This window comes from Simochromis diagramma, unplaced genomic scaffold, assembly GCF_900408965.1.
Source record: "Simochromis diagramma unplaced genomic scaffold, fSimDia1.1 OVJJ01000361.1, whole genome shotgun sequence".
In the NCBI taxonomy this organism is placed as follows: Eukaryota; Metazoa; Chordata; class Actinopteri; order Cichliformes; family Cichlidae; genus Simochromis; species Simochromis diagramma.
Window position 1 is genome coordinate 6,866,800 of NW_024386860.1, and position 27,503 is coordinate 6,894,302.

At 43.3% G+C, this 27,503-nt stretch overlaps 1 protein-coding gene across 7 annotated transcripts in view; it reads left to right on the top strand.

Moving 5' to 3' along the window:
- Nucleotides 1-27,503, top strand: part of cicb (capicua transcriptional repressor b) — a 42,479-nt gene that overhangs the window by 5,655 nt on the left and 9,321 nt on the right. For 6 of the 7 annotated variants that reach the window (XM_040030186.1, XM_040030188.1, XM_040030187.1 and 3 more), the window contains 12 exons: nucleotides 2,259-6,200; nucleotides 19,557-19,706; nucleotides 19,850-20,024; nucleotides 20,609-20,720; nucleotides 20,835-21,017; nucleotides 21,115-21,247; nucleotides 21,338-21,516; nucleotides 21,849-21,987; nucleotides 22,680-22,777; nucleotides 22,877-23,867; nucleotides 23,965-24,104; nucleotides 24,231-24,391. In XM_040030186.1, the coding sequence (XP_039886120.1) occupies nucleotides 2,387-6,200; nucleotides 19,557-19,706; nucleotides 19,850-20,024; nucleotides 20,609-20,720; nucleotides 20,835-21,017; nucleotides 21,115-21,247; nucleotides 21,338-21,516; nucleotides 21,849-21,987; nucleotides 22,680-22,777; nucleotides 22,877-23,867; nucleotides 23,965-24,104; nucleotides 24,231-24,391 (6,275 nt within the window). In that variant the 5' untranslated portion in view covers nucleotides 2,259-2,386. Of the gene's footprint in view, nucleotides 1-2,258; nucleotides 6,201-16,853; nucleotides 18,852-19,556; nucleotides 19,707-19,849; nucleotides 20,025-20,608; nucleotides 20,721-20,834; nucleotides 21,018-21,114; nucleotides 21,248-21,337; nucleotides 21,517-21,848; nucleotides 21,988-22,679; nucleotides 22,778-22,876; nucleotides 23,868-23,964; nucleotides 24,105-24,230; nucleotides 24,392-27,503 lie in introns of those variants that run through there. The other variant, XM_040030189.1, reaches the window with a different exon arrangement.

The following is a 27,503-nucleotide window of genomic DNA, read 5'->3' on the forward strand; positions in this document are numbered from 1 at the left end:
GTGTGTGTCATATTGGGTGTTGTTTTGGCAAACAGATAGTTAACAACAAAGGTCACCTTATTTGTGTGTGTGTGTGTGTGAGAGAGAGAGAGAGAGAGAGAGAGTAACAAACTTTTCCAGCATGTAGCACAGGAAGCCTGAATGTGTATGTGTAAGTTTGTATCTATTTGTGTGAATTCAGGCATTTGGTCATGTTTGTGAGCTGCTGAGCTCCACCGAGAGGAGCACATATACGCACGTCTGCGTACGAGTGTGTGTGAGACTGTTTATGCGTGCCATTGTATTTAGCCTGTAATCTTGCATCAGTGAGTGTGCCTGATCCTGTGCCAGCCTTTTAATTTCTCTAATTTTGGGCATATCTTGCCATGGCAGATTATTCCAATTAAATTGTCTTTTTGTACAAATGTGTGCATGTGTGTGTGTGTGTGTGTGTGTGTGAGTATCAGTGTGACATTGACAAAAGACGACTGTGAAAGACTGAGACATTGAGAAAGAGGGAGAGGGGAGAGAAAAAGAGAGAGGGGGCCAGCGAGTGCTAGAATGACAGTGGAAATTCCCAGTGACTATACAAGAACGGCCTATCTGAGCAAACATCCTAAGAGCCACATGCTCCAGCCTCTCTCTCTCTTTCATGTTGTTGGGTGACCTCACGCAGGCCACTGCCAGGCTTCTAGCTCCCGATGGAAGTCAGGAAAAATAAATAAATGCTCGTTCCCAAGTTGATCACATGGCATCAAGTCTGTAACACTTGTCGTGAGAAAGCGGCCCTGTCGCACGTCGAAGTAGCTGAAGCGAGTATAGCAGAGATCTGTGTGCGACTCGAGTGCATTTATGTGTGCATTTAAAATTGAAGAGATGAAGGCCTCATTGAAGACTTGTTCCTTCTTTTTTCTTTCTTTCTTTCTTTGCTGACCTTTTCTTTTAAATCACGCTCACTCAGACCTAACCAGAGTAAACATAGCTCTCAGACATGCTTGACCAGGATTACCTAGGCAGCGATCGCTCATAATCATCACAGTTTAAATCAGCTGGTATCATTAGTAATAAGCTAACTATTAAAAGGTCTTGAGAAGAATAAAAAGAGTGTTTGAGTAGGATTCAGACTGTTTTTGTTTGAGATGCCCTTCGAGTTTATATGTATATAAACCCCCTGATGAAGTCTTATCCTGGAGTTTTTTAGGTTAAATATGCCCATCCTGTGAGAGTAAAGGCATTTACAGAGACTGCCTTGGAGTGCTTTGATTATTAGTCTATAGGAGATTATTGATATTTAAAACAAAACCCACCATGTCCTTCATTTTAGTTGTTTTGAAATGTTGTCATTAATGTTATAATCGAGATTTTGTGTTTTGAGTGCACACACTCTGCAGGGATGTGGTGATATGTCGTCCTAAAATAACTAACGCTGTATCAGCAAAAAGATGACATTTACCGATGTCAGTGGCCGATGTTGTGTCACTGAGCTCACTTGTCACATCTGTATTCTGTTGAATAAATGTTCAAAGATAATATGATGATAAGCAGCTATTTATTTATAATTAAAATGCCTTTGTTCCTTTTTTGAGGTAATAAATATCAAAAACACAATACACAAAAAGAAGACAAATATTTTTATCGGCTGCCATACAAACTGTTATCTAAATCTTTGGTATCGGCCCACAGTTTTAGAAAACAGTGCATCCTTAAACTCTCGTTTATACACGTACGCTTTATGGACCAAAGTACGCCTACACATCAGGGCCCATTAATGCTCGATGTTGTTGCCCTCGCAAACAGAGCTGGACCACAAAAGTGACGTCACGTTGGTGTCATTTCAGCCGGTCCTGCACTTCTTGATTTTTACGTTTTTTTGAAAGCCTTGCTGTCATCGAGTCAGCACAGTGTTGGTGACTTTTACGCACAATGCACCTCAGCACTTGCCAACCCTGCTCTGTACCTTTGCAAGAATACCACCTAACATTTAATGTCAAATTATCTAGAAATTTCATGAGCTGACCGGTTACAGTGCCCATCTTTTTGAGTTTATACACCTGTGGTAGCAGGAAAACCTGATTCCAGATTAAGATTAAGTACTTTTGTCCTTGTTGTTTATGTAGTTTATCTCGAATCAGGCATAAACTAGGAGAGTGAACAGACTTCAGATATTGAGCCAATGTGATAGCCAACATACTCTTAATCGTCATTTTTGTTCTCTGCACTTCTTGGTTATGAATATAATAAATGACCACTTGTCTTCTGCACCTCTTTTTTCTTTTCAGATTCCAGTACAGAGGGAACAGAAAAAACGGGCAAAAGAAAAAGTGTCGGAAAACAAGGAGTGCTTTGGAAGTAGAAAAAAAAGGAAACGCCGTGCAATCTGCAGGACTTGGTGAGCAGTGAAGAAAAGATGAGGCCATTAAAGAAACACAGAGGGCGTTCTCCCCCGTTAACTAGAGGCAGAGGGGGGAGGAGGAGAGGGGGCTCTCAGCCTCCCCAAGAAAAGGACCCCAGAAGAGTCAAGAGGGAGACTCTTGTCAAAACCACACAAAGCACCCCTTCCAAACGCAAACACGGCCAACCCAACTCTGACAAGGAACCAATCACAAATAGCAATACCCCCATGAGGGAGGAGCCTACTGAACTGAGGAAACCTGTGGAGTCAGCTGAGAATGGTGGAAAGCAAGCAGAAGAAAAGACAGAAAAGGAGAAGATAGCGGGCACAAATGGAAACAGTACTATGCCCGCTGATTCTGTAGCATTTCCTACCTCTGCCCCAGCGCCACTCACCACAGCTACACCCTCTATAGCCACCAGTCACAGCCCCAGTTTAGGCTCAGTTTCTAGTAGGAAAACAGCCACGTTTAAGGCTCGTGTACCCAAAAAAAAATACACATATGAGCACTTTGCCAACAGTGCAAGTGTTACATCTACCATTCCTACCTCCAGCCCTGCTCTCGTAAATAACAGTTACTGCAATATCAACAGCAAAGTTAGTGATAGTGTTAATAGTCCCAATAACCATTTCAAGACTAGTAACAGTGTTAGTAATAGCATTAATAAAAGTACTAACAGTAGTACTAATAGTAACGCTACAAGTGGTATTAATAACATGAGCAGTAACAGTTGTGCTGGGAGCCATACTACTTTTATCAATAGCAGTAATAGCATAAGTAACAGTTGCTCAGGTAATCAGCCATCAGTGCTAACTGTGGACAGTAAAGCTACAGAAGCAAACCATTTTGTCTCCATGGAGGATAAAACCCTCAGGACAGCAGATTCCCAGGAAAAAGCGTCCCAGTCTGGGGAAAATGAGCCTGAGGGGGCCCCGAACTCTGCGCGCTCCTCCTCCACGGATACAGCTAGTGAGCACTCGGCTGACCTGGATGTGATGGAAGCATCAGGACCAAGTCTTCATCAGAAGAACTACCACATCCCAGCTCCTCTACACAACTCACACCCTAAAGAGCCCAATCTGTCAGAGGGGCTAGCTGAAGCTCTGGCCAAAGGTATGAAGAACCAGAGAGTCCTGGCTCGCTGTGTCACAAGCGGTGGTGAGGCTGCGAATAGTGGACACTCACGCCCCCCGTCACATATTTTTAGACCAGGGGTGGTGCGCAGGGTGTGTGGGGGTACTGTCGAAGTTCAGCTCCAAGGAGAGGAGACCCTTGTAAAATATCCATTTCATAGTGGAAGTACAATGACGTCGTCAGGGACTGAGAGCACTGTGGATTTTATTTTAGATGCCCCCCCACCTGGCATGACACCTGTAGCTGTTGGGACCCAAGTGTGTGTGCCGTTTGGTGGGGAGGAAGGAGATTCTCTGTTGTACAGAGAGGGGATTGTTACTGAGGTGGACCCACACCCTGGTGTCTCATTTCCTTACCAGGTGCTCCTGAGTGAAAAAAAAGAAACTCTGGGTGGAGGGGCAATAGAAGAGAAAGAGAAAAGGAGCACAAGCAGCCAGGCTGTGTGGGTGTCCCGACAGAGCCTGAGATTACTCACTCCTCCTTGGGAGGTCTCACATTTAGATGGTGGGAGAGCAAAGGAGAGAGAGCGGGAGAGGGAACGGGAAGAGAGACAGCGGCGGGAGGAGATGGAGGTCGAGAGAGAGGTTTGCCAGCTGAGTATTGGAATGGGAGTGTTGGGAGGTGGAGTAAGGCTGGGTCATGGTTTTTCACATGGTGGGGTCATAGGAGGACATAACTATGGAACTGTACATCCACCCACAAATTCCTCCACTGGGGCTTCTAGTGCCGTTACCAGCACAGGTCACGGATGCAGCGATAATTACTCTGATCGAGAAAGACAGAAAGAGCCAAACACACCAGAAGAAGATGTTGAGGTGTCTCGTTTTACACACACCGTTAGTCATAAGACAAATCCTGCAACCTCTCAGCACAACAGCATCCTCTGCAAGTCCAGCGGCTATCCTCCCTCCTCCCCCCACCTCTCTGTGGTGAGAAGCTTGGGACCCCCACACCTCTCCACTGTAGCTAGTCCTCAGCCAACTCCATCCCCAGCCTTACTGGGGTCTGAAATGAACAACACCACTTTAAACCTACCTCCATCCAAAACCACTCCTACTCAGACCCTTACTCCTACTTCTGGTGGGGGGTCCTCCTCTACCTCCTCACGCTCCAGGACACCCCTTTCATTGGCTCAGCAGAAATACAAAAAGGGTGATGTTGTCTGCACACCTAATGGTATCCGTAAGAAGTTCAATGGTAAGCAGTGGAGGAGGCTGTGCTCCAGGGAGGGTTGTATGAAGGAGTCTCAGCGCCGAGGATACTGCTCTAGACACTTGTCCATGAGGACCAAAGAAATGGAGGCTGCAGGTGCAGAGAGGGGAGGAGGCAGCAGCTCAGGGACAGTCACCCCTTCTGACCTCCGGGGAAGAGCAAGCAGTGAGTTTGAGTGGGACGACACATCAAGAGAGAGCAGTGAGGCCAGCAGCAGAGGAGACTCCAGACCCCGACTGGTCCTCCCCTCCCTCCTCCCTCATGACCTGTCGTCACGGTTTGACTTTGATGAGTGTGAGGCTGCCACCATGCTGGTGTCATTAGGAAGCTCCCGCTCTGGCACCCCCTCCTTTTCTCCCATCTCCAACCAGTCACCCTTTTCCCCTGCCCCCTCTCCCTCGCCCTCTCCACTGTTCGGTTTCAGGCCGGCCAACTTCTCCCCGATTACGGCATCCCCGGTCCTGCAACATCGGAGGCACAGACAGCCCAGTGGCACAGGGGGAGGAGGGGGAGGGGGCAGTAAGGCATCAGCCACATCTGGAGGAGAAAGGGAGAGACACACTTCAGGCGTCCAACCCACCTTACAGAGTAACCTTACGTTTACAGTCCCCATGAGCCCCAGTAAGCGAAAGCCAGATGCACCTCTTCCACCACCCCTGCCCTCACATCACCATGATTACACACCCAAAACAGAGCTGGATCCTGGTGACCATAACAGCTCTTTCAGAGTGCTGTCACCCCAAACGCCAGCTTTGCATTCCCGCACACACACTCCCACCTTCTCCCGACCCAGAGGAGTGACCACTCCCTCCTCCAGCAGGCCCCCTTCTTCCACTGCTGTCTCCCCTCCTCCTCTTCTGGTGTCCCCAACTCCTCCTTCTCCTCTCACTACTGACGGAGGGCCTCGTCGTGTGGTCCCTGTTTCCCAACAGGCCTTGCGGGACTCTCCTGTTATTGTGAGGAATCCCGAAGTCCCACTGGCAAAATTTACAGAGTGTCCCCTGGGAAGAGGAGGAGGAGGAGTAGGTGGTGTTGGAAATGAGGGAGGGAAGGAAAACAGTTTGTCTAAAGACATCACCCAAACCCACCTGACTCCTCAGCCAGTTTCTGGCCTCCAGGTTCCTGTCCCAATTAACGCTGCTGCAGCCGCAGTACCTAATGGCACCGTCCTCTTACGGAGCCCAGCCCAAACTCTGGTGCTCGTGTCCCCAACACCTTCCTCCTTGCCCACCGCTGACACCCCTGCTACTGCGCTGCAGGCCCTGTCAGTTACTGTCAGCACAACGGTCACAGTTCCTGCTCCAAGTAGCACGGACAGCTGTGGGGAACGAGAAGAGAACAGGGGCGCAGGGTTTGGTGGTGAGGTCCAGCAGCCAGTTCCCTGTCACCCTTCCCCCACAGCTCTGCTGCCCCTGATCCTGCCAGCGGAAAGTCTTCACCCCGTCCCACGCAAGGACATCATCATGGGACGTCCAGGCACAGGTGAGAATTGGCGCAGATGTGTGGGTGTATTTTGTGTGTGAGGGAATAAGAAAAAGTAAGGGAAAGAGACATAAACTGCAAAATGCAGTTATTTCAACAATAGGAGGAAAAGAGATATGTGGATTAAATATGTTAATATTATCATTTAAATTCAAGTTCAAGTCAATCATAAAGATACAGATTTATAGATTATTATTCAGTGAAAATAAACTGAAAAATGTTGTTTTATACTTTCTGCATGTTTCAAAATTGAAAGGTTAAGAGTTTAGACTTTCTTTAAAGGATATGTTGTGGTTTTCTAAATACAAATCACTTGAGTTAAACTTTATTCCAGCTCGATTCATATAATTCCTTCTCTGTATTTACAGTAAGAAAATTAACAAAATAGTATCCTATAGTTTTATTTTACTTAACAACCTTAGTATGATTCTTTTTCTTGCAACCCTAGTATTGTGATGAACTCTCAATGCATAATTAGCACCATTTAGTTAAAATTTGTTTACACATTTTCAGTAAAATTATCCTTAAAAATTAAGAGGTTTTTTTTCTAATTCTCTCACTCTTTAAAAGGGTATTCTTTTTAATCTGTGTGATTCTGTAGCATCAGTTGCTGACACACACACAGAAAACGTGTCGGCTGTGAATGGACAGAGATGTGTTGTATACTGACGTTGAACCAGCATTTTGCAACCAGAACCCAATAATTATTTCACACAGAAAATGAGACTTGCAGTGAATGTGAAGCTAAATCTTGTGAAAAGTGATGATAGAATTTTTTTTGCATTATCTAGAATTCAGCTGAAACTGCTGCAAACACACACGCTCTCTCTCTCTCTCACACACACACACTGATTGAAATATACATTTATTTAAAATCTGTAATTCCAAAATTACATTCGTCTGTCAATTCTAATAGTAAATTGAAAGGAAATAGCTTTGTATTTTGTATGTGTCTCTTCCTGTATATGTACGATATATATGTATATGCATATATAATCTATTTTTTCTATTTCGTTCATCTGAACAATCATCCATAAATCGATCATATTTCTTTTGAACAATGCTGCATAATGTTTTTCTGGTTTACATCATAACGTCCCACTCTCATAATCTGAGAGCAGATGACTGCCATGGTGCATTAGAGGGTTAGATTCACATAGACGTGCCACGACCTGGGTGTGCTGCTGCCCAGTGAAAGGAGCTCCTGTTAGCCATCATGCTGTTGTCCCATATGGCTATCTAGATTTGTCTGTCCACCATCCTCACTTCTGCTGGTAACACTAAACTAAGTGCTAAAGCTGGTCACATGATCCGTGTAAGCTCTGGAGCGAGCACATATGAAACACCAGGTCAGGACTAGACTTGTTCCAGGAGTCACTGCTGATGACTATAAATTCACTACGGTCACTAAAATCACTAGTCAGCACTCAGTGCAGGTAATGAACTCTGATCCTTTGTGGTACCTCTAAGCAAAGGGAGTTTGGTGTATTTTCTAGCATGTTTTACATGCTGTATGATAATTGCATGTTGCACACAGACATTGTTATGAGAATAGGGAAATTAGCAAAAACAATATTTAAATTGTTCTTGGTTTGGATTTTGCTTGCAAATGCGAATAGGGCAAAAATAATTTCTGTGTGCTAATGTTAGAAAAATGCAAAAGAAGCTCATGGACACATGTGGTTCGCTGTTCTTGTGAGGTCTATAAGGAATAAACTCTATGTCATACAGGATTAGTGTGGTTTGTACCAGAAAGTGTTATATTCCCAGTCATGTGGGCGATCGTGGCTCAAGAGTTTGGAGTTCGCCTTGTAATCGGAAGGTTGCGGTTCGAGCCCTGACTTGGACAGTCTCGATCGTTGTGTCCTTGGGCAAGACACTTCACCCGTTGCCTACTGGTGGTGGTCAGAGGGCCCGGTGGCACCAGTGTCCGGCAGCCTCGCCTCTGTCAGTGCGCCCCAGGGTGGCTGTGGCTACAATGTAGCTTGCCATCACCAGTGTGTGAATGCGTGTGTGAATGGGTGGATGACTGGATATGTAAAGCGCTTTGGGGTCCTTAGGGACTAGTAAAGCGCTATATAAATACAGGCCATTTACCATTTACCATAGACAGAAACTTTAAGTTATACCTCGCTAAAGCCAGGATACAGCACTGATTTGTTTGATTAAAAAGGTATACAAAAGAACGGGGAGAAATAAATGTTGTCACAAGCTGCACACGACATTAACAATTAAAAGCGGGTATGGAGCATGTGGGCTCGATGAGCAGTATGTAGGCCAGTTATAGACTCTTTCCCCCGACTTGTCTTTTATTTAGTCTTTTAAAAAGAGAGAATGAGAATGAAGGAGGCCTCAGTAAAGACGGCAGAATCCTTTTTTTTTAATAAAAAGCTCAACTGAAATGCATGTTTTGTCTAATTGTTTCTCCTGTTTATTTTTATGAAAAACTCTGACCATTGTGCTTATTATAAGTGCACGTGTGATGTTGACTTCCTGACCCCAGCAGCTGTTATTCTAACTCACTACAAACTATTTCCACTAGCTCTTGCTGTGTGTATGTCCATTCGCTTGTTTGTTTAACAGTGACTCATGTAACAGTATAGCGAAACAAAGTGCGAGCAGCTTTTTTGGACAGGAGTACTGAGGTGGCTCGACTCTAATGTGTGTAGGATATACTCTGTAAGTTTCAGTATGTTGTGTGGGAATATTATGGAGTATTATGGAGTACGTGTGTGTGCATATGTGTATGAGAAAGCATTATTCATCAGCTGTTGAAACTAAAAGCTTACTTTTCCGTTGTGTTATATATGGACACGTACTATCAGTAAGTGTAATTCACTTCACCGGGGCCTCTTGCCCTCACCACTGTTCAGACCTTCAGGAGTGTGACAGAGAAGTGGACAGGGAAGGGAGCGCTGTCATTTTGAGTGTACGGTTCGTCCTCAGATCCCCTTTTTTGCAGCTGAAGGGACGCCGGATGAATGAATAGGCTCTCTTTGTGTGAGTGCACGCACACTCGGCTGTGTGCGCACGAGGATGTTTTCTGTAGAGTCAGAAAGGGTGTGTGAGCTTTTGCATATGGCCGTAGGAGTGTGTGAAATACAACAGGGAAAAAAGGTGCGCGTTTATGTGTGTGTGTGTGTGTGTGTGTGTGTGCACGCAATCACACGTTTTGTGTGTTTATAATTTGCAAGTACATGTAGGTGTTAGTGTATTCTCATCAGCTTGGAGAATACGAGCAGTTGGTGGAGTTTTTCGGATAATTTTAAATATTGTTTTGTGAATTTGTTATTATTAAAAAGGTGTCGGATAATTTTCCTGTTTTGGAGTCATGGGGAATTGTTTCACAAACACTAACAGGCACTCTAAACCCTTTGAAAAAAAATAATGTTGACACTCTTCAGCTTCTACTATATTAGCATGATAAGTATGTGAGTATTTGGGTGATAGTATTAGCAATGATGTGGAGTATCAGTATTGTTATAAATTAGCTTGTATTTATAGCAAACCATACACACACCTGTTAATAAGGTGGCGGAAACATCCTCACTGAAATCCTCATCCTTATCGAAATTCTCATAGATGGGTTACTAACTCAGCAGTGACAACATGTTACAACTGTTTCACGCCCTGAAATGTTTTAGGCCATTAAAAGAAAATAATATGTTAAAAGCTACAGAAGATTAAAAAAACTTTAGATTGATTAGGACTGAACTAAAATGCTGCTCCTAAAAAAACAGTAACATTCCGGCAGCTGGGGCGCCAAAATAATACCAGAAAATAACAGAAAATAACTTTCTCATGAAAATACGGTTATTTTCAGTAATGACAATACAGTTTGTTGCCCTAATTTTACATGGGATTTTGCCTTTTTCAAGTGCTTTTAAACATTAAATTAGGAACATTTTAATATGATTAAACAATGAAATTATCTATAAACAAGGTCAATGAATGCGGCAATATGAATAATAATACTTAAATGTACAGAAATATACAGTTGGTAATGGATTGCATTCATATAGCGCTTTTTGAGACCCTCAAAGCGCTTTACAATTCCACTTTATAATTCCCCTCTGGCCATCACCAGTAGGTGGTAGGTGAAGTGTCTTGCCCAAGGACACAACGACCGAGAGTGTCCGAGCCGGGGCTCGAACCGGCAACCTTCTGATTACAAGGCGAACTGCCAACTCTTGAGCCACGATTGTCCTAAACAACAATAATAATAATAATTATTTGATGTAAAAACAGTTTATAAGAATCATTTTATATATTTTTCCATAGCATTACATTTGAATTTAACAGTTCAATCTTCAAATAACCGACAACTAGTTGTGAAATTATGATACATTTGTGAATGTATTTTAACAATCTAAATATGCATATGTACAGACAAATACATTTAAAAAACAAGAAAGTTATGTTTTATTACATTTACAGTGATTTTATGTTAATTTACATTTGAAATGTAAAATCACAGTCTATTTATGTGAATTTAATGATATTCTAGAAGAACAGTACAAAACTGTAAAATACACAGTAAAATACTTTTACATTACTTTTTTACAGTGTGTGAAAAACCTGATACTTAAGCTGCCGCTACAATTAAATAATATCAAATCTAGCATCCCTTAGATCATTTACTCAAGTGTATAGTTAGTGTGTAAAAATAGAAAAGATCAAAGGGACAATACATGCAATTACTTTATTGGTAATCAGTCCTGTCTTCTCTGCAGTATAATCCTGCACACACGCATCGGTAGGTTGTGTTTTCATTAATTCACTCTGAAATAACACAGCAACGCCCTGCCGCGGGTAAGCTGACACTGTGATGTACTTTTTAAGACGAAGCTGCATATGTTCCCTGTGTGTGTGCGTGTGTATGTGTGTGTGTTTCACCATCTATGAGGTGCTAATGAGGCTTTACATTGTCGTGTCTTTTTAAGCACCCCTGTAACTTCCTGCAACATAAAAACAAAAACAACAACAAAAAGCTATTAAACAAACGGTCTGAAAAGGTAAAGGACAAGAGCCGCCTTCTTCTTCTTCTCCTTTTTTTTTAAACTGTGTCACATGTGTGTTACATGCAGTGTGTCTGTGTGTGCGCACATCTATGAGACAGACTAACAAAGTGTCAATCACTGGGTACCGGATATGATGTGTGAGCGCTAAATGTCTGTTGCCATGGCAACAAAGCAAACATCACACTGATGTAGCTTGTACATAACACAGAATATTCACAAATAGAAAAGGCAGTCCCCCCTTTTTTCTGTGTGTGTGTGTGTGTGTGTGTGTGTGTGTGTGTGTGTGTGTGTGTGTGTGTGTGTGTGTGTGTGTGTGTGTGTGTGTGTGTGTGGCACGTGTGCTTGTGTCCCTTTTCTCTGAGAGAGGAAGAACTTCAGCAGGCTCACATGTTTTTACTCTCTAACGTGTTACTAACAGCTCCTTCTTTCTTACATCTCGGGCATCTTTAGTCAACATTCTCAGAAAATGGAAACAATCTAGGATAATTGGAGGGGGTTTCCTTTAATTCAGGCGTGTAAAACTCATTTTATTTTATGGGCCACATACAGACTAATCTGATCTCAAGTGTGCCAGACCAGTAAAACCACTGCATAATAAACTATGAAAATAAAGCCCTCCATATTGTTCCCTAGGTGTAAAGAAATGCTCTCAGAATACGTTCATCCAAGCCATAAGCCGTGAAAGACACCCTTTACCCCACTGCACTTTAAATATGGCAGACTACGTAAAGTATTTTTTCTTGTCATTTATTCAGTGATCTAAATGGTAACAGAATAGATGTTACCATGAATAATTAACTTAACTGCAATTTGCACACTTTGAAAGACTATCCAGTGGGCTGGATCGGACCCTTTGCTGAGCCAGTACATATACCTGGGCAGTATGTTTGACACCCCTGGTCTAAATAGCAGCAGCAGCTGCTTCCTCATCTTCTACTGTTGTCTGTAATTTTGAAAGTTGTCTTAAAATCAGCAGAAAATACGTGACTTTTTATATTTAATGAAAGTTGGTGTAGCCTTCTTTAGTGACGACTTTCATCGGTTCAGCTCTGAAGTCGGTGAAGAAGATGTTTATGGTGGGGTTTTTTGTGTATTTGTTCTCTTGTGTCCAGATCACTAGTTCCTCTCTTCTCTATACGACCATGTAGTGAGACTACCTCTCTGTGCAGAATCATTGTAAGCATGAACGTTTTCTTAAAGAGCACCTTTAATTATTAGAGTTATATTTAAATATTATTTATATGTCATTATTCCTCAGCATTTTTACCAAATCTTCATAATTCTTTGTCTCAGTGTCACATGCACACGCAGTTTGTGCAACATGGAGTAAACATGTCACACTCCCTTAAGAACACGTGAATACACTTTTTCGCACTGCTGTTCTGCACTTCGATGCATCTTTTTGACGTTCGCCCGCCTTCGTCTATCTCATTTTTGATTTTTCTTTCTAAACAATTATGAGACTTTTTTTTTAACCCTTTGCTCCATCGCATTGCAGTGGCTTCGCTTCCCCTCCTTTTACACTTCGCTCTCTTCATCCTGGTCTACCCGGATACGGATACCCGGGAATAACATCCCCACTCCCTCCCGTCCCTGCTTTACGTAACTCTTAAAGCCCTGCATATCCTCCCTGGCCATGGCAACAACCACATCTGGATCACGCAGCCCATCTAGACTGGCACCAAAGCAAATGTGAAGCCCTCAAGACTTACCACAAAACTCATGTGCAGTCATAATCCTGTTTCCTGATGGACTTTGGGGAGATTCTCTAAATGCATTGGTGCACTGGGATTTTGTAGTCTGTGGTGGCTCCAAGACTTTGAATGCGTGCATGTAAAGTTAGAGCGATATTGAGATTTGTTACTGCTTCTTTAAGGTTTCTGTCAAACCCACATTCATTATTCTTTTCAGGTCCTCCTCATATGACAAAGTTTACAACGAGTTTGTAGTTTCCTTCACAATTTCTTCTCTGTCCTTCATCCCACTCTCCTCCTCTCCTTTCCCTTTGCATCTCTACTTCCACAGTCTATGCACTTGCTTTCTGGTTTGTTAGCCATTTATCTGCAGGCTAGTAGTGCCCCCAGATGGTCAGACACATACATTACAAGTTCCCTCACTCGGTTGATGAAGGGATCTGGGTCTTAACTTCGTGTTTCACATATTTTTCCTGCTGCTCATCATTTGATGTTGGTAGCAGTGTTAATGAGTCTTGGAGAGCCTTTTGCATTGATTCTATTCAATTCCCTAATGTGTGTCATTCATCAAAGTAATCAGCGATGGAGCTGTCTTTTTTCATCACTGAACATAATCTGTAGTCACAGTTTTGTTTTTGTTTTTTTTAACTTTCAATGAAACTGGAACAAAATGAGGAGCGAATCGAGCATCTTAAGAAAGCCCCCACAGAGCCGTCCCTCCTGGTGTCCGTATGCCACATAACAGCGATTGGTTTATTTTAATGCAATAGGTGGTGATGGTCAGTAGTAGAGTTGTGACCGCGGGCGACATAGAGAACCTGTGCCCAACATAGCTGTTGCCATGGTAACTGCAAAAGACTGGTGGATCGAGTTATAATTGGACGGAGCAAAATGGTGGGTTGTGGGAGGGAGAGACAGAGGACAGGGGTGGAAGATGAATTAAGGGATGAGAGAGATGGGATGGGAAGAAGGAGCGAAGGCGGTGCTCCGCCTGCACAGTGCCAGTGTAGGTAAAGACGAGGAGGAGGAGGAGGAGGAGGAGGAAAAGTTTCTCGTGTGATGTCACGAGGCGTTTGACAGATGTAATTGGGGGGTAAAGGCATGCACACATATGCACATGAAAAGCATGATGTCTGTGAGAAGAGACAGCACATGAAAGCTGCTGAACACCTACACAGATACTGCACCGCCAGCACAGCAGCAGGGAGAGATGGTGAAGCCAAGCTTTAGGGGAATTTCTCTTTTACTGTTTGTCTTCACACCTTCTATCTTAGTCTTACCAGTCTGCACCACTTATCTCTTGTTTTATGTGACTAAGTGCTAAAATTCTGTGGTTTCCCACCGTGTTGATTTCGCCTCCCTTGCATATGCAGCTTCTTATCTGCACATCTTTTGCTCTAAAAAGGTATGACGGCCAGAAACCGTTAATCTACTTTTGTGCAAATACATGTGCAGTATTATTACAACACTAAGTGAACTGGAATTGTGCCGTACTCAGACCAGGATAAAGGAAAAACCCATTATTCCGCTCTGAATAATTGGTCAGTTGCAGTTCATTACCAGTTATGTTTACCCAGGGTTGCAACCACTGAACAGCCACAGCAATCTTTCATCTCCACCCCTAACCCTCTTTCACTCTTTTTTCCTTTTCATTCTCTGAGCCAAGCTGTCCAGCATCCCCTCCTTAACACACCATGTTTGCTTGATTGACTTGTTGAGAGTGCAGTGCAGTTGATAAGCTTTAGTCTCTTAGTCTGTGTCTCTAATTCCAATCATAGGGGCACTAGAGTGATTAAAGTTTTGTATTTTCCAATTACATTTTATTTATGTTTCATTCTGAATGTTTTGAATTCAGGTCAGTTTCAGTTAGTTTCCAAAGTGGTTTTGCTTGTTTCAGTTTAGTTTTTACTGCTTAGTTTTAGTTCAGTTTTTGTTAGTTTTTCTATGTAATTTCTAGTGTTTTTAAAGATTATTATATTGGACGTGTGCCCCAGGGATAGGTATTATAATACAAGCCCAAGACTTTACAGAAACAGTTGATTTGGTCATGTAGACCAGCGGTCCCCAACCCCTGGGCCTCGGACCGGTACCGGTCCGTGAGTCGTTTGGTACCGGGCCTCGAGAGTAGAGGCTCAGGTGTGAAATGTATGGTTTTCAGGGTTTTTATCGGTTTTCAGCGTTATTTTGTTATTGTTTTTATCGTTAACTCTGTTTTCCTGGGTCTTTTCACGTGTGTTATGAATAAATCTTCTTTTTCGGTACCAGTACTAGTTTTATTTTGTTGTATTTATCCGCGACACCTTAAAGGCCGGTCCGTGAAAATATTGTCGGGCATAAACCGGTCCATGGCGCAAAAAAGGTTGGGGACCGCTGATGTAGACACTCTGATTCTAAATAAATGTGTCCATAAAATACTCGTCAAACAAGTTGTGCTTTTCAGATGTGACGAAAGACTAAAAGTAAGGAAATGTCCTCAATACCCTTGAGTTGCAAACATTTCCAAATACTCTTATAGAAGTGTAACCCAGGACTTAGAGGGTTAACTTTTTTACTACTAAGGGCAGCTGCTGCCAGTGTGTCTCTCGGCCTTATTGGTCAGGTCTCAAGCTCCCGATGTGCTGACTGGCTGCTGGTGATAAATTCAGTCCCTCCCAGTATTGTATTTGTCTTATGGAACCATTAAAAAGGCTGAGAAGCAGTTCTTGCCTCAGTGAGAACCCACATCACAAATACCCATCCTCTTTCTATCTGTCTCATCAGTATAATGTCTATAAAATCTATTTAAATGCTTCCCCTTTGTCTGCCCCATCTCAGGCCTCTCACACCCTTCCTCCTTTTGAAAGAAGTTCTGTTTTCACAAGTTGTTTTCTCTCCACCCCCCCTCTCTCTCTCTCTGGCTCTCCTGCTGAAAATGACTCTCAGTCTATTTTTACCCTCTGGTCCTCTCCACTGTTAGTCTGTTCCACCCATTTTTTCCTCTCTTTCTAACCAGTCCTGCTCTCCTGTTTTCAATTCTCTTCTTCTTTTCTTTGCCTTTTCCTCCTTGTCCCTGTGAGTGTTGCATCAGAACATTTTTAATTCTGTCTTGGTGGAGGCACATTTGCATGATGAAGAGATGGAAAATGTTTGGAGAGCTTTTTATTGTGGAAAATTGCACCACTTGCCTCGTGGCTCTTGGCTGTGTTTCTGAAAGCAAACGTGTAGCATCACCAGAAAATGGTTATATGTATTTCAAATTCCTTTTTCGAATGATTTATATTTCTAACTTGTAATGACCCTGCATGCTTATCTAGGTTTATTGGGTGGGGGCATGCATTGCAATCTTGACCCCAAAGTCCTCATCAGAGTCCACCCCCTGTGCAGATTCCCTAGAGAGACCGAAGCAGCGTGACAGGTAAAGCGCAGATAGCACACTAGCGCCTCCCTGCATGTGTGGTCTTCTTGTGTATTAAAACTGGAGCTGAGCATTAGTAAGGGGGCGGAGCTTCTCTAAGTTCTGTTAAGCTATCGGTTGGCCTACATCTGAGTGTCGCCGTTTGATACGCGCTTTCACCCACCACTCAAGGTTTACTACGACTCCTCCACCAATGAAAGAAAGAAGCACAAAAATACTCACTTTTGAGGCCTTACACGGACTCCAGTTCGTGTTCCCATATCGATACAGTGAAAATATTTATTAACTATTATTGAGTATTTTAAAGAAGCTTCGAGATTAGAGGGAGAAGAGGTTATAGTTGTAACGCCGGGTGTAATTTGCATATGACTGGCATTCCAGCGCACCCTTCCGCCAATCAGCGTGCGCGGCGGGTAGATGACGGTTCGACGCCAGGGCGAATAGCCGAATAGTATTCACCCAGGGGGGGGCGGGACAAGGCTGGGCGAGGTTGACAGGACGAGAAGGGGAGGGGTACGAGTACAGGAGGTGTGTGGGGGGGGCAAGCAGCCTAGTTTACAACAAGAGGAAGAGGAGGGAAAGAGAAAGAAAGGGCCAAGGCTTGCGCGCGAGAGAGAGCGAATGAGGAAAAAATAAGGGAGTAAACTCGGGCTGGGAGGTGTGGAGATGTGATACAAGGACTTTTCTGGGCCAAAACAACACGAGTAACAGCAAGTAGTCAGCGGACTGGACGGTGTGCGCGCCGATGTCGTCCGCACGAAGTGGCTAGCTAACCTGCTGCAGACAGACCGACCTCTCCAACGGCTATCACCCAGCGTCGCAGGGTTTAAAGCCCCCACCTCCTTCACCACCCCCCCGCCGTGTTCTGGTCCTGTACTGGGGGGGCATCTAGAACCGGTCACTCTTTTGCTGCCTCGAAAGCTTGATCGAGGAGGAGTAAGAAAAATACAACAGCAACTGCGATTCATCTCACCCCCCTCCCCTCCTTCCTTTTCTCCTCGCTGACTTGAGCCAGGAGTCCTCACCGTGGTTGCTTTCATCGCTGTGTTGTAGTCTCATCAGTTGCTAGCTAACGTCAGGTTTGTGGCCAGATTCGTCAGGCAGGATAGGAACTGCTAAATCGGAGACAGTACAGGTGGTTTTCTCGGTAATCAAACTGATGGATAGCGGGATTGTGAGCGCAGGGTGATGGATGAATGCACCAGATTTACGGTAACGATGTCTTCTTATGAGTGGGAACAAATACAACTAGTTCGGTGTTTCTTTTATAGGTGTTAACTGAATTGCCTGGTTAAAACAGGTGCATATCGTAATCCCGAGGGGGGTGGGGGGCATATATCAGAGAAACAAGTTTCGGAGTAATGCACTTAACAGACAGTGCTCGGCAGGTTATATTTGACGTCAGTACATTTGAAAATAGGTTTTTATAGTTGCGACATGAAAATAATTGCGTTTCTTTTGCCCGTGTCTGTGCGGCGGGTGCACGACCAGGGGCGTTCCCGAGAGGTTGGTCCAATTTGGAGCGGTGCACTTGAGGCTCCAGTTATTGCAAGAGGCAGCTAAATTTGCCGTGATTTCTTTACACCCCCCCCCCCTCTTTTTTTTTCTTTTAAAATGCCCGAATCGGCAAGTGTTGAAAGTCGGTGTTGAGGGAAACGGCGAACACTTGGACATTAAGCAGATTCACAGTAGTTGGAAATAGAAGAATCACTTGAGCTGTGATCACCCCACTTTGCTTGTTGGAGCGCAGTTTTACCCTGATCGATACGGCGCTCTGTAGCTGTGGGAGTCCGGGACTTCATGTGCTTCTCAGTACCTGCCGAGCCCCACCTGCGCAAAACCGTGTAGTAGCGCAGAGCACGTTTTGACATGGCCCAGAAGGACTGCGTAGTTTCCGGGTGGCTGTATCAATCCAGGCCGTGGATGGGCTCGAGGCCTTGTTAACCCCTTCATGCCCGGGCTGCTGTAGTAATGTAAACAAACAGGGAGAGAGGGCATCGGGGGTAATTAGACCAAAGGGAGGCGGAACCCTGCCTTCGATCATAATCGTCTTTTTTCAGTGGCTCGTCTGTACACCGCTACATTCGCACAAATGTAACATTATTTAGTTTTTTCTTACGAATCGTTTACAGTACACCCTGTCCACTGATGTTTGTTCCGTGTGCGTTATTAGATTGCGGCATACTGCGATACGGATATATGGACTCTTATCTCGTATTTTAGTTAGGTTAAAAATAAATAAATAAGGATACCTCTTGAAGACCTCATCATGTCGGGAAGTGATGCAGTTATTCTTCTGAATGATGGCTGCAACCTGTAGGGATGAAAGGGATCCAGACACACTATGAGCTTCCCATATTTTTGGAGTAAACATGTTCTCTTACCTGGATATCTGCATGTTATAGAAGAAAGATTTTAAAAGGACTCATTATCATTACGTTTTTAAAAAAAGATTTTTTCTTTTGAAAACATCAAGGATTTCTTTCAACAATGTTCTCATCAGAGAATCCTCAGTATCTTCGCCAAGGATTAAGCATGTTTGGTTAGTCCATACCTTATTGTTTACCTGAAGTGTAATGCAGGTACACAGTGTAACGCCTTTCTGAGTGTTTTTGTTAATGTATGAAGCATTTTTATCTAGAGATTGTTTTCTTTCTTTCTTTCTTTCTTTGTTCCAGTAAAGGAAATAGTGAGTTATACAGCATTTGTTTTATTTATGACATTTGGTAATGGCTTCTGTTCTCCATTCAGTCTGTTATTGGGAACAGAGAGTCCTTTTGTACATCTGCAGTTTTTGGAATGATTTAACCAGTTTAGTGGATGGAGGTCTGATCTGTTACTGTGGCAGTACTGATATTACTGGTAGCTTTCAAAGCACTGGTTCTTTCTTATTCTGCCATGTAACCACCGACCTTTACCTACTATCCCAGATGTTATCCAGCCTGTGGTTGGATGGCTAAAATTCAAGATGCTACTGTGGCCAAAGTACTACTGCAAGAAGTACTCTGTTGTTGTCTGTCTGATTTTTAGTATTTTTTTTGTTGTGCTTGATCACATTGTAAACTAATTGGTCATTGAGTAGGAATGCGACTGTTGTGTAAGTGTTACAGTGACTCCTCTAAATAAGTAAGCCGTTTCTTGATTTGTTAGTACGAATGACAGATTGTTTTGAATCTGAATTCAAGGCAAGGCCTCATATTGTGAATTTATCAGGTAAATTAATCTGAATTCCTTTTATCTTCTGCAGTGTGGACCAATGTAGAGCCCCGGTCAGTTCCAGTCTTCCCTTGGCATTCATTGGTCCCCTTTCTGGCACCTACCCAATCAGATGCTACTTCTCAGCCAGGAGAGGGCCAGCACCCAGTCAACCACCCTCAAGCAGCTAGTCTGAAGACGGGTAATGTTTATATTAAGACTGACCTAGAAGCTGTAAGGAGGGGGGAAAAAAGGTGTTGTCACCAGTTTCGGGTTATTTTCCTTTGAAACTTCAGCAGCATTTACTGCTTACTTTGCCCTGAATAATTTGTTGTTTTTCCTCAGAGTGTCAGGGGGTGGCAGCGCTGCCACAGGAGCCTGCAGAGGCACCTCCCACTGTAGAGAGAGGTCCCCCATCAAGGCCTCCCCCTGCTTCAGATGAGCCGCCTCCAGAGAAAGAGAAAGGAGATACAGAGAGGGAGAGGCCTGACAGTGAAACTGAGAGTGATGTGGATGACCCGTAAGAGCAGGGTTCTTTCTTTCTTTCTTTCTTTCTTTTCACTGTATTGGGATTTTGTGGGTGAATCTGTCAGGCTAAAAGAACACAGAGAGATAGAGGTAGCACAAACCCTCATGTTTTATCTGTTAAAGTGGTTATGTATTTGTCCAAGCCAGCTTTCACAGTAATTTTCTGTGTGGTGCTGTGTACCCACACATACAGTAAGGGAGTGTGATATTTTCTGTATCCTTGCGCTAATTTGGGCAGAAGAGCTCAATGCCAGAACAAAGCAGATGGGAACAAAAGCATTCCATCTCTGGTTTCTATCACTATATGAAAGGCAGTGGCCAGGCTGTCAGACATTGAAATGGATTAGCTATCTGCTGAATCTGCTGCTGTATCTCATGGGAGATGAACTACTTGTGCTCAGTGTACATCTCATAGACTTGCAGCCTTAAGGTAAATAATACCTGATGTTAAGTAGAAAATTACCGGGTTTTTAAATATTAGAGATGGAAAGAGAAGAAGTGCTAATGGGCCAGCCTCCATGCGGGTATGGAAAATTAAAGATTATAGACCCAGAGATGTTTTTCTGTCTCCTTTAGCTTCCTTCCAGGAGTCGTACAAGAGCAGCCTCTCTCTACATCACCAGGAAAGAGACGTACTCAGTCGCTCAGTGCGCTGCCCAAAGATGGAGACAAGAGCAGCCCTGGAAAGGTGGTGTTTGTCTTTTTTTTTATTCACTGCATCCACAAAAACACAATTCTCAGTGTGTCCTTAATTAAGATATGTCACGTAATATCTGACTATTTTTCTTGCTCACTCTTTCAGAGGGAGAAGGACCACATCAGGCGACCAATGAATGCATTTATGATTTTCAGCAAGCGCCATCGAGCATTGGTTCACCAGCGTCACCCGAACCAGGACAACAGGACAGTCAGCAAGATTCTTGGGGAATGGTGGTACGCTCTAGGACCTAAAGAGAAACAGAAGTACCATGATTTGGCTTTCCAGGTATCCAGATGCATACAGAAAGATGTACATAATTTTAGAAAAATGGTTCAGTCGTATATCAGTTTAGATGCATACCTGTCCCTTCTCTTGGTCTCAGGTCAAAGAGGCCCACTTCAAGGCCCACCCAGACTGGAAGTGGTGCAATAAAGACAGAAAGAAGTCCAGCTCTGAAGGTCGTGGGGTACCAGGGAGCAAAGACATCAGAGAGAGGAGCATGTCTGAATCCACAGGTTGGTCAATATGCAGCATACATTTACAGAGATTCTCATATGCCCGTTATTCTTCAAGTCCTTATCAGTGATATTTTTGCCTTGGGATAGAGCCCCATTCTGTCGAGCTGAAGGGTGTCGGTCCAGGACTGGTGGGCGTGTCTGAGAGGACTACAGGAGAGGGTCATGCGAGCCAGCTTACTCGCCCCAGAGCCTTCTCCCAAAGTGCTGTGCACAGCCTGGAGCGGAGTGACAGGGGTAATACGCAAGCCCTTGCAGAACTGGCACAGGTGAGAGAGGAGAGCAGCTCATCAACTGAGAACGTTGAATATTGAATGTTGAAGCTTAGTATTTTCTTTTTAAAGAATAAATGAAAGGCAGCCATTACTGCTACCAGTGCAGTCAGAAATTTAAAGATGTGTTTTGTGAATTCATTTTGTGTTCCCAGCAATAGAAGATGTTTTCTACTTTTGCTTTCCACAAACATGAAAAAACTGTTTTGGCAGTAGGATGGTGCATTTTCAGTCCCAGACTGGCATCTTGAACACATTTAACACACTGCTACATCAAACCCAAATAAGGTTACAACAAGAAGGTCATCCTAATATGTCTCTTTTCTCAGATGTGTGGGGATGGCGGCAATCAGTTCTCGAGCCATGCCCCTCCTTTGGCACAGTCTCAGCGTGGGGTCAGCGAGGACATGACCAGTGATGAGGAGCGCATGGTCATCTGTGAGGAGGAGGGGGATGATGATGTCATTGGTGAGAAATGAATACTACTGTGCTCATGCAGCCATATTAGATTAGAGCAATTAATGTGTTAGTAAAATGCTTCCAGCAGCACTGAACCACACTGCGTATTGTCATCTTCTGTATGTTTAAAAAAAACAAAACACCCACTCAGTACTAAGAGGTAATGTCAGCAGTTAGTTCCTTGTGAAACAGTCACATGTTGTTTAGTCTCTCCTGTTATTGGCCACTTTGACATTTCAGATTTTAAGAAGTGAGAGCAGTTTCAGACATGCCCCAATTATCTGGTTATTTAAACGGTAATTATAAGCAGCTGAGTGTGAAAAACTGTTCACGTCAGCTTCTCGCTTGTAATTACAAGTCTGAAGTTTCAGGTATCACTGACATTAACAATATCCTTGCTAAATGGCTGCAAATGCACATCATCTGGGATTTGCATTAGAAATAAAATAAAAAAATAATACAGCGAGTTCAACCTCTTTTGAAAGAGCTTAACTCTGTAACAGCAAAAATGGCTAATTAAAGTTGTCTAACTGGTCTGACTACAAGATTGCAATGCAAGCTGACAACCTTGGATAAGAACCTTGTTCTCTGCTTTCTCCCAGCATTACATGAATGCATCACAAGTTTTCCCTGACCTTTTGAGTGGATGTTAAATTTTAAGGAATATCAAGTGTAGCTGGAGTGTGTGCTTCTTTCCACAGAGGACCCTTATCCCAGCAGCTCCATAGACCTCAAGTGTAAGGAGCGTGTGACTGACAGCGATAGTGAGAACGGTTCGGGTGATGAAAGCGATCGAAAGGTAATGGCATTGATAGCTATCAGTTTAACACACACAGATTTCTTGAAACATTTTAAAGGTGATTATCCTGTGTAACATCTGTATATTTGTCCTTTTCAGAGAGTTTTTGCTCCAGTCATTTGCTCTTCTGCTTCCTCCTCTTCCTCACACCATACTCCTCATGGTAGGAGTGTCTCACTGTCCTCCTACCCCACCACCAAGCGCTATGATGAGGGGAGATCAGGAGGGGGAGCATTTTTGGACCACAGGAGGAAGGAAAGAGCAGAGGGAGAGAATAAGGATGCATTTGGAGGGGAGGAAGGCGGAAGTGGGCAAGCCTCTTCTCTCTCCCTTTCTTCTGGTCAGTCAGTCATGTCCAGTTCTCCAGCCGGAGGGCCTCTTCCCTCATCATTAAGTTCGCTGGGGGCGAACCCACTCCTTAGGGTGGCCTCTACAGTGGTGACCAATGTAATGCGTCCTGTTATCAGCACACCGCTCCCTATCGCCAGCAAACCTAGAGATGGAGCCACTTCATCCAGCCCTCACCCTTCCGAAAGGAAGTCTCTGACTCCCCAGCAGCAGCCGCAACTCTTGATTGGTTCAGCTTCAGGAGGCGGGGCCACAGCCACAGGGGGTGGGTACTATTCTTCGTCATCACCCAGTCCAGCTATGGGTCCAGGTGGTGTAGTGACTAATTTAGTGTTAGGAGGGGCTTTGCCTCCCCAACCCTCTATACAGCTTGTAACCCCCTCCCCACAACCCCAGCCATCTCAGCCGCAGGCTCTTCCACCCACTGCTGTTTCAGCTCAGCATAGCCAAACCAACGGGCCCCTGCCTCTGCCCCTGCTTCAGCCCCAGTTCCTTCCTGCTTCCTCCCTGGCACCCCCTGGGAGTAAGGCCATCACTCAAGTCCAGTACATTCTGCCTACCCTACCTGCCAACACCAACCCAAAGAGTCCACCTCAGCAGCTCAGCCAGCCAACCAGTGTCTTCAACCTGCCCACAGCTCCACCGACACATGTGTCCTTGGCCAATGGAAAGCAGCAGGGTACAAGTCCACTGACGGGATACACGTCCAGCCCAGCAGTAGGAGTCGGCCCAGGAACTAGAGGTGAAAGCTCTAACAGGAGACACAGCACTGGAGCTAATAGTCTGTGTTGACTTCTAATGAAATGCTCATTCCCCCTGTTTATCCGCGTTTTCATCAGTGCAAGCACAGTCTCCGGCGCTCCAGGGTAAAATGCTTGTTCCCATGGCAACAGTGCGGACTGCGCCAGCACCTGCCCAGCAGTTTCCGATTGTGGCTCCACCTCTTCCTGTCCAGAATGGAGCTCAGTCCGGAAGCAAGGTCAGCGGTGCTTCACTGATGACGTGTTTTTAAACTGTAGTCATTTTCTTATTAAAGCTTTATCTGAGCTAAGCTGCAAATAAACATTTGTGTTGGTTCTTCTATCTTTATTTTTTTCCCCCCCAGATCATCCATATAGCTCCTATGCCCGTTGTTCAATCTCAGCTGCCTCAGGGTGGAGCAGTACATCCTGCCAGCCCCTTCCCTGTAACAGTGGGCACAGCTGCTGTGGTAGCACCAGGATCAGCCCCCTCCCAGGCTGTTCTAGTGCCACCAGCACCTACAAGGTAGGAGATATCAAACTGCAGTGAGACAGTGAATATGAATATGGGACCAATAGTTCACCAATAGCACTTGTTGACAGTGGGGAGGAAGGACTCCTCTTTAAAAGAAAGAGACCTATATCAGAAACAGCTCTAAGGAGGGGCGGCACTCTGCTGTAACCAGCTGGGGGTTGGGAAAGTAGATGAAACCAGAAAGAGGAGTGCAGAGATCCCATAAAGAACAAGGAACAAAATAAACACCACCATCACCATGTTGGCACTCTTTAAAAATCATTAAAAAATATTTTTAATTGTGTGCTTGTTTGTAACCTTGTGGTGTCCTATCTTTCTTCTTAATTAGAATCAGTAACAAAATTTCTTTAGGTGCAAAATATAGTAATGTGATTAAAAAGAAAAAAGTTAATGTGTTGAAAACAGAAAATGTTAGTATTTAAAGAACTTATATCATGTCTGCTGCCTTATTATGACAGCTGAGTAATAATAACACATACACAGCTAATTCCTCCAACTGTTTCTTATGAGAAAGAAAGCATGATCTGTTGAATAGCCCTTTGAGCCAAAATTAAAAGAGGCATAAGAAAAGTGTTTTGTTCACTGAGAACATTGTTGATCTGGCAGTGCAGGGCAACAATAGGAAAAAAGGAAAAAAACTCATCTGAAAAGCACCGTCGATTTACCCACATTTGCCCCCCTCTTTGGATTTTCTTTCATTCCACTCACTTTAAAAATGAAAATCCAGTAAATGCTTTACCTATAAATTACACAGCATGTGAGCAAGATGAGGAATTACCCGGCAGCCAAATGTTGACCTATCTGTTTCCCATTTTTCATAGCTAACTGGAACAGCTTTAGTGCTGTCAGCCTGTGTTAAACACATTTTAAATTCTAGTTAATAAATGAAGTGAAACTTCCAGTGTGGTTATTGGGGCTGTTTGTCACTACTCACAGTATTTCTAAACTTTCCACTGCTGTTCATAACAGACGTGTTTGAATTGACATAAAGCATTTATATAATGGAGACTGATGTTTGACAGCTTAAAAGCTATTTTCTAACAGATAGATAAACCCAGCAATGCAACACATCACATGTCTGAGAGCAGCTGTAAACAAATGTGCCAGTAAGGCTTGACTCAGCTCTGATTAACAAGCACTCATTTATAAACATATGCCAGCCTTGTGCAACCTAGTCCCCAGTATCCCTGAGCTGCAGTTGATCTCTGTAATTGTTCACTTATTGGAAGTGTCTTTGCATTAGGGCTGCAACAATTCATCAAGTAACTCGATTACAAAAAAATCTTTGAGGCAAATTCTTGGCTTCGATGCTTCGTTTGCACTCAGTTGTCACCGTGTAAGCGTGAGCGTTTCACCCACATTTGTGACTAAAAATAGACCCGCAGTAGGAATGTATTTAGGAGCACGTGTGAACAAAAAGTATTATAATATTAAGGTCATGCAGCCCCCAGTTTTTCCACAAAAAGACTGATAGTACAACAGCAGCAGTGAAGATGATGCTGTCGTAGTTTAATGTGGAGCTGTCGTCAAGACGCTCATGTGGCGTAAAAGAAAACAGCATTTGTTACTTTAATCACTGTAAAAACCTTTACTTGGAAAAAGCTGCATGCAAAGCTTTAAACCCACCTGTTCAACAAGCTGCAACGTTTTAGCTTCTCACATCCACCGCCATTTATCTCAGACTACAAGCTATCTACGTTAGTGCTATAGAAGTTCACATAAAATATGCAGATGAGCTGTTAACCTAATTTAATACATTTAATTTAAATTAGGCAGATTGATAAAGGCTGCAGTTGGCCACTTTCTATCACAGTGATACCTGCAGCAAGCAGGGGCGAATCTAAAGGGGGGTATAGGGTGTACTAAACCCCGTACCTTCCTTTACAGCTTATTTCAAGGCTCTAGTAATGTAAAATATATATAAAAATAAAAACAAAAGTTAAAACAAAATTCAAAAGTTGCTTTTGTTTTTTTTGTTTGCATGGGCAAGTGAAACTCTCAGCCACTGACCTGGGGCTGTTAGGTTGAACACTGAATTATTATTATCATTAATTATCATTAATCATTGATTATTATTGGAACAACCTCCCTCAAAATAGTAGGCAGGCATGCTCTATGGAGGTTTTTAAAACTAAGTTGAAGACACATTTGTTCACCCCATCTTACATGTTTTAATTCTATGCCTTTTACTTTTTAAATTCTTACTGTTTTTAACTTGTATTGTGTTTTTACTTGTACTGCTATTTATCCCTTTTATTTATTCATCTTTTTAGTTTCAAATAGCTGTACAGCACTTTGTTTTAAAGCGCTTTATAAATAAAGTTGTTATTATTATTATTATTAACATCTACACCATCAGAACATCTGTTTTCTGAATTGGGACATGCTGCAGCTCAGCACATGGCAAACAGTTCAGTTCAGAGAACGTTTTTCTTCATTGCAATCACCACATACAAGACTTAAAAACACATACATGTGAACACACAGCAAATGTACCTCATCCAGGAGGTACAATCCTGTCAGAACTCAGTCTGAAGTCTGTTGTTTTTATGTACCTTTTTTTTTAATTTTTTTTTTTTTTTATTGCCAACTGTCCAGGGTGTACCCTGTATCCCCCCTATGATAGCTGCGATAGCTCCAGATTTCTGTATTTGTTATCTGTCTATTGTTGCATTTTTAATTTTTATTTTAATTTAGCAGTTTAGTTCTGTGGATGGGTGTTTAATTCAGTTAAACTATTAAAATTTGTAATTTCTAAAGTGTAAACCAATAAGCAATCTCATTAATAAGGCAAAAGTATTTCTTATCCGATAACTTACTTAATTGATAAGATACTCGATTAACAAAGAAATCAATAGCTGCAGCCGTATTTTGCAGGCTTTCTGCATATGACAGATGTGCTGTATATATATATACACATAAATACTTAGAGGGAACATGTTGATCCTCCCTTTACAGGTTTGCTGCTGTGCTTTCTTTGATGCAACATTAAAATGGAGAAGGCAAGCCACGCGTGCAGCTTCATTCACAATCTGTAGTAAACATCAGTTAACCAGCGATAATTCCCTGAAATCATTTTGAGCTTAAAGACATGCTCTGTCTC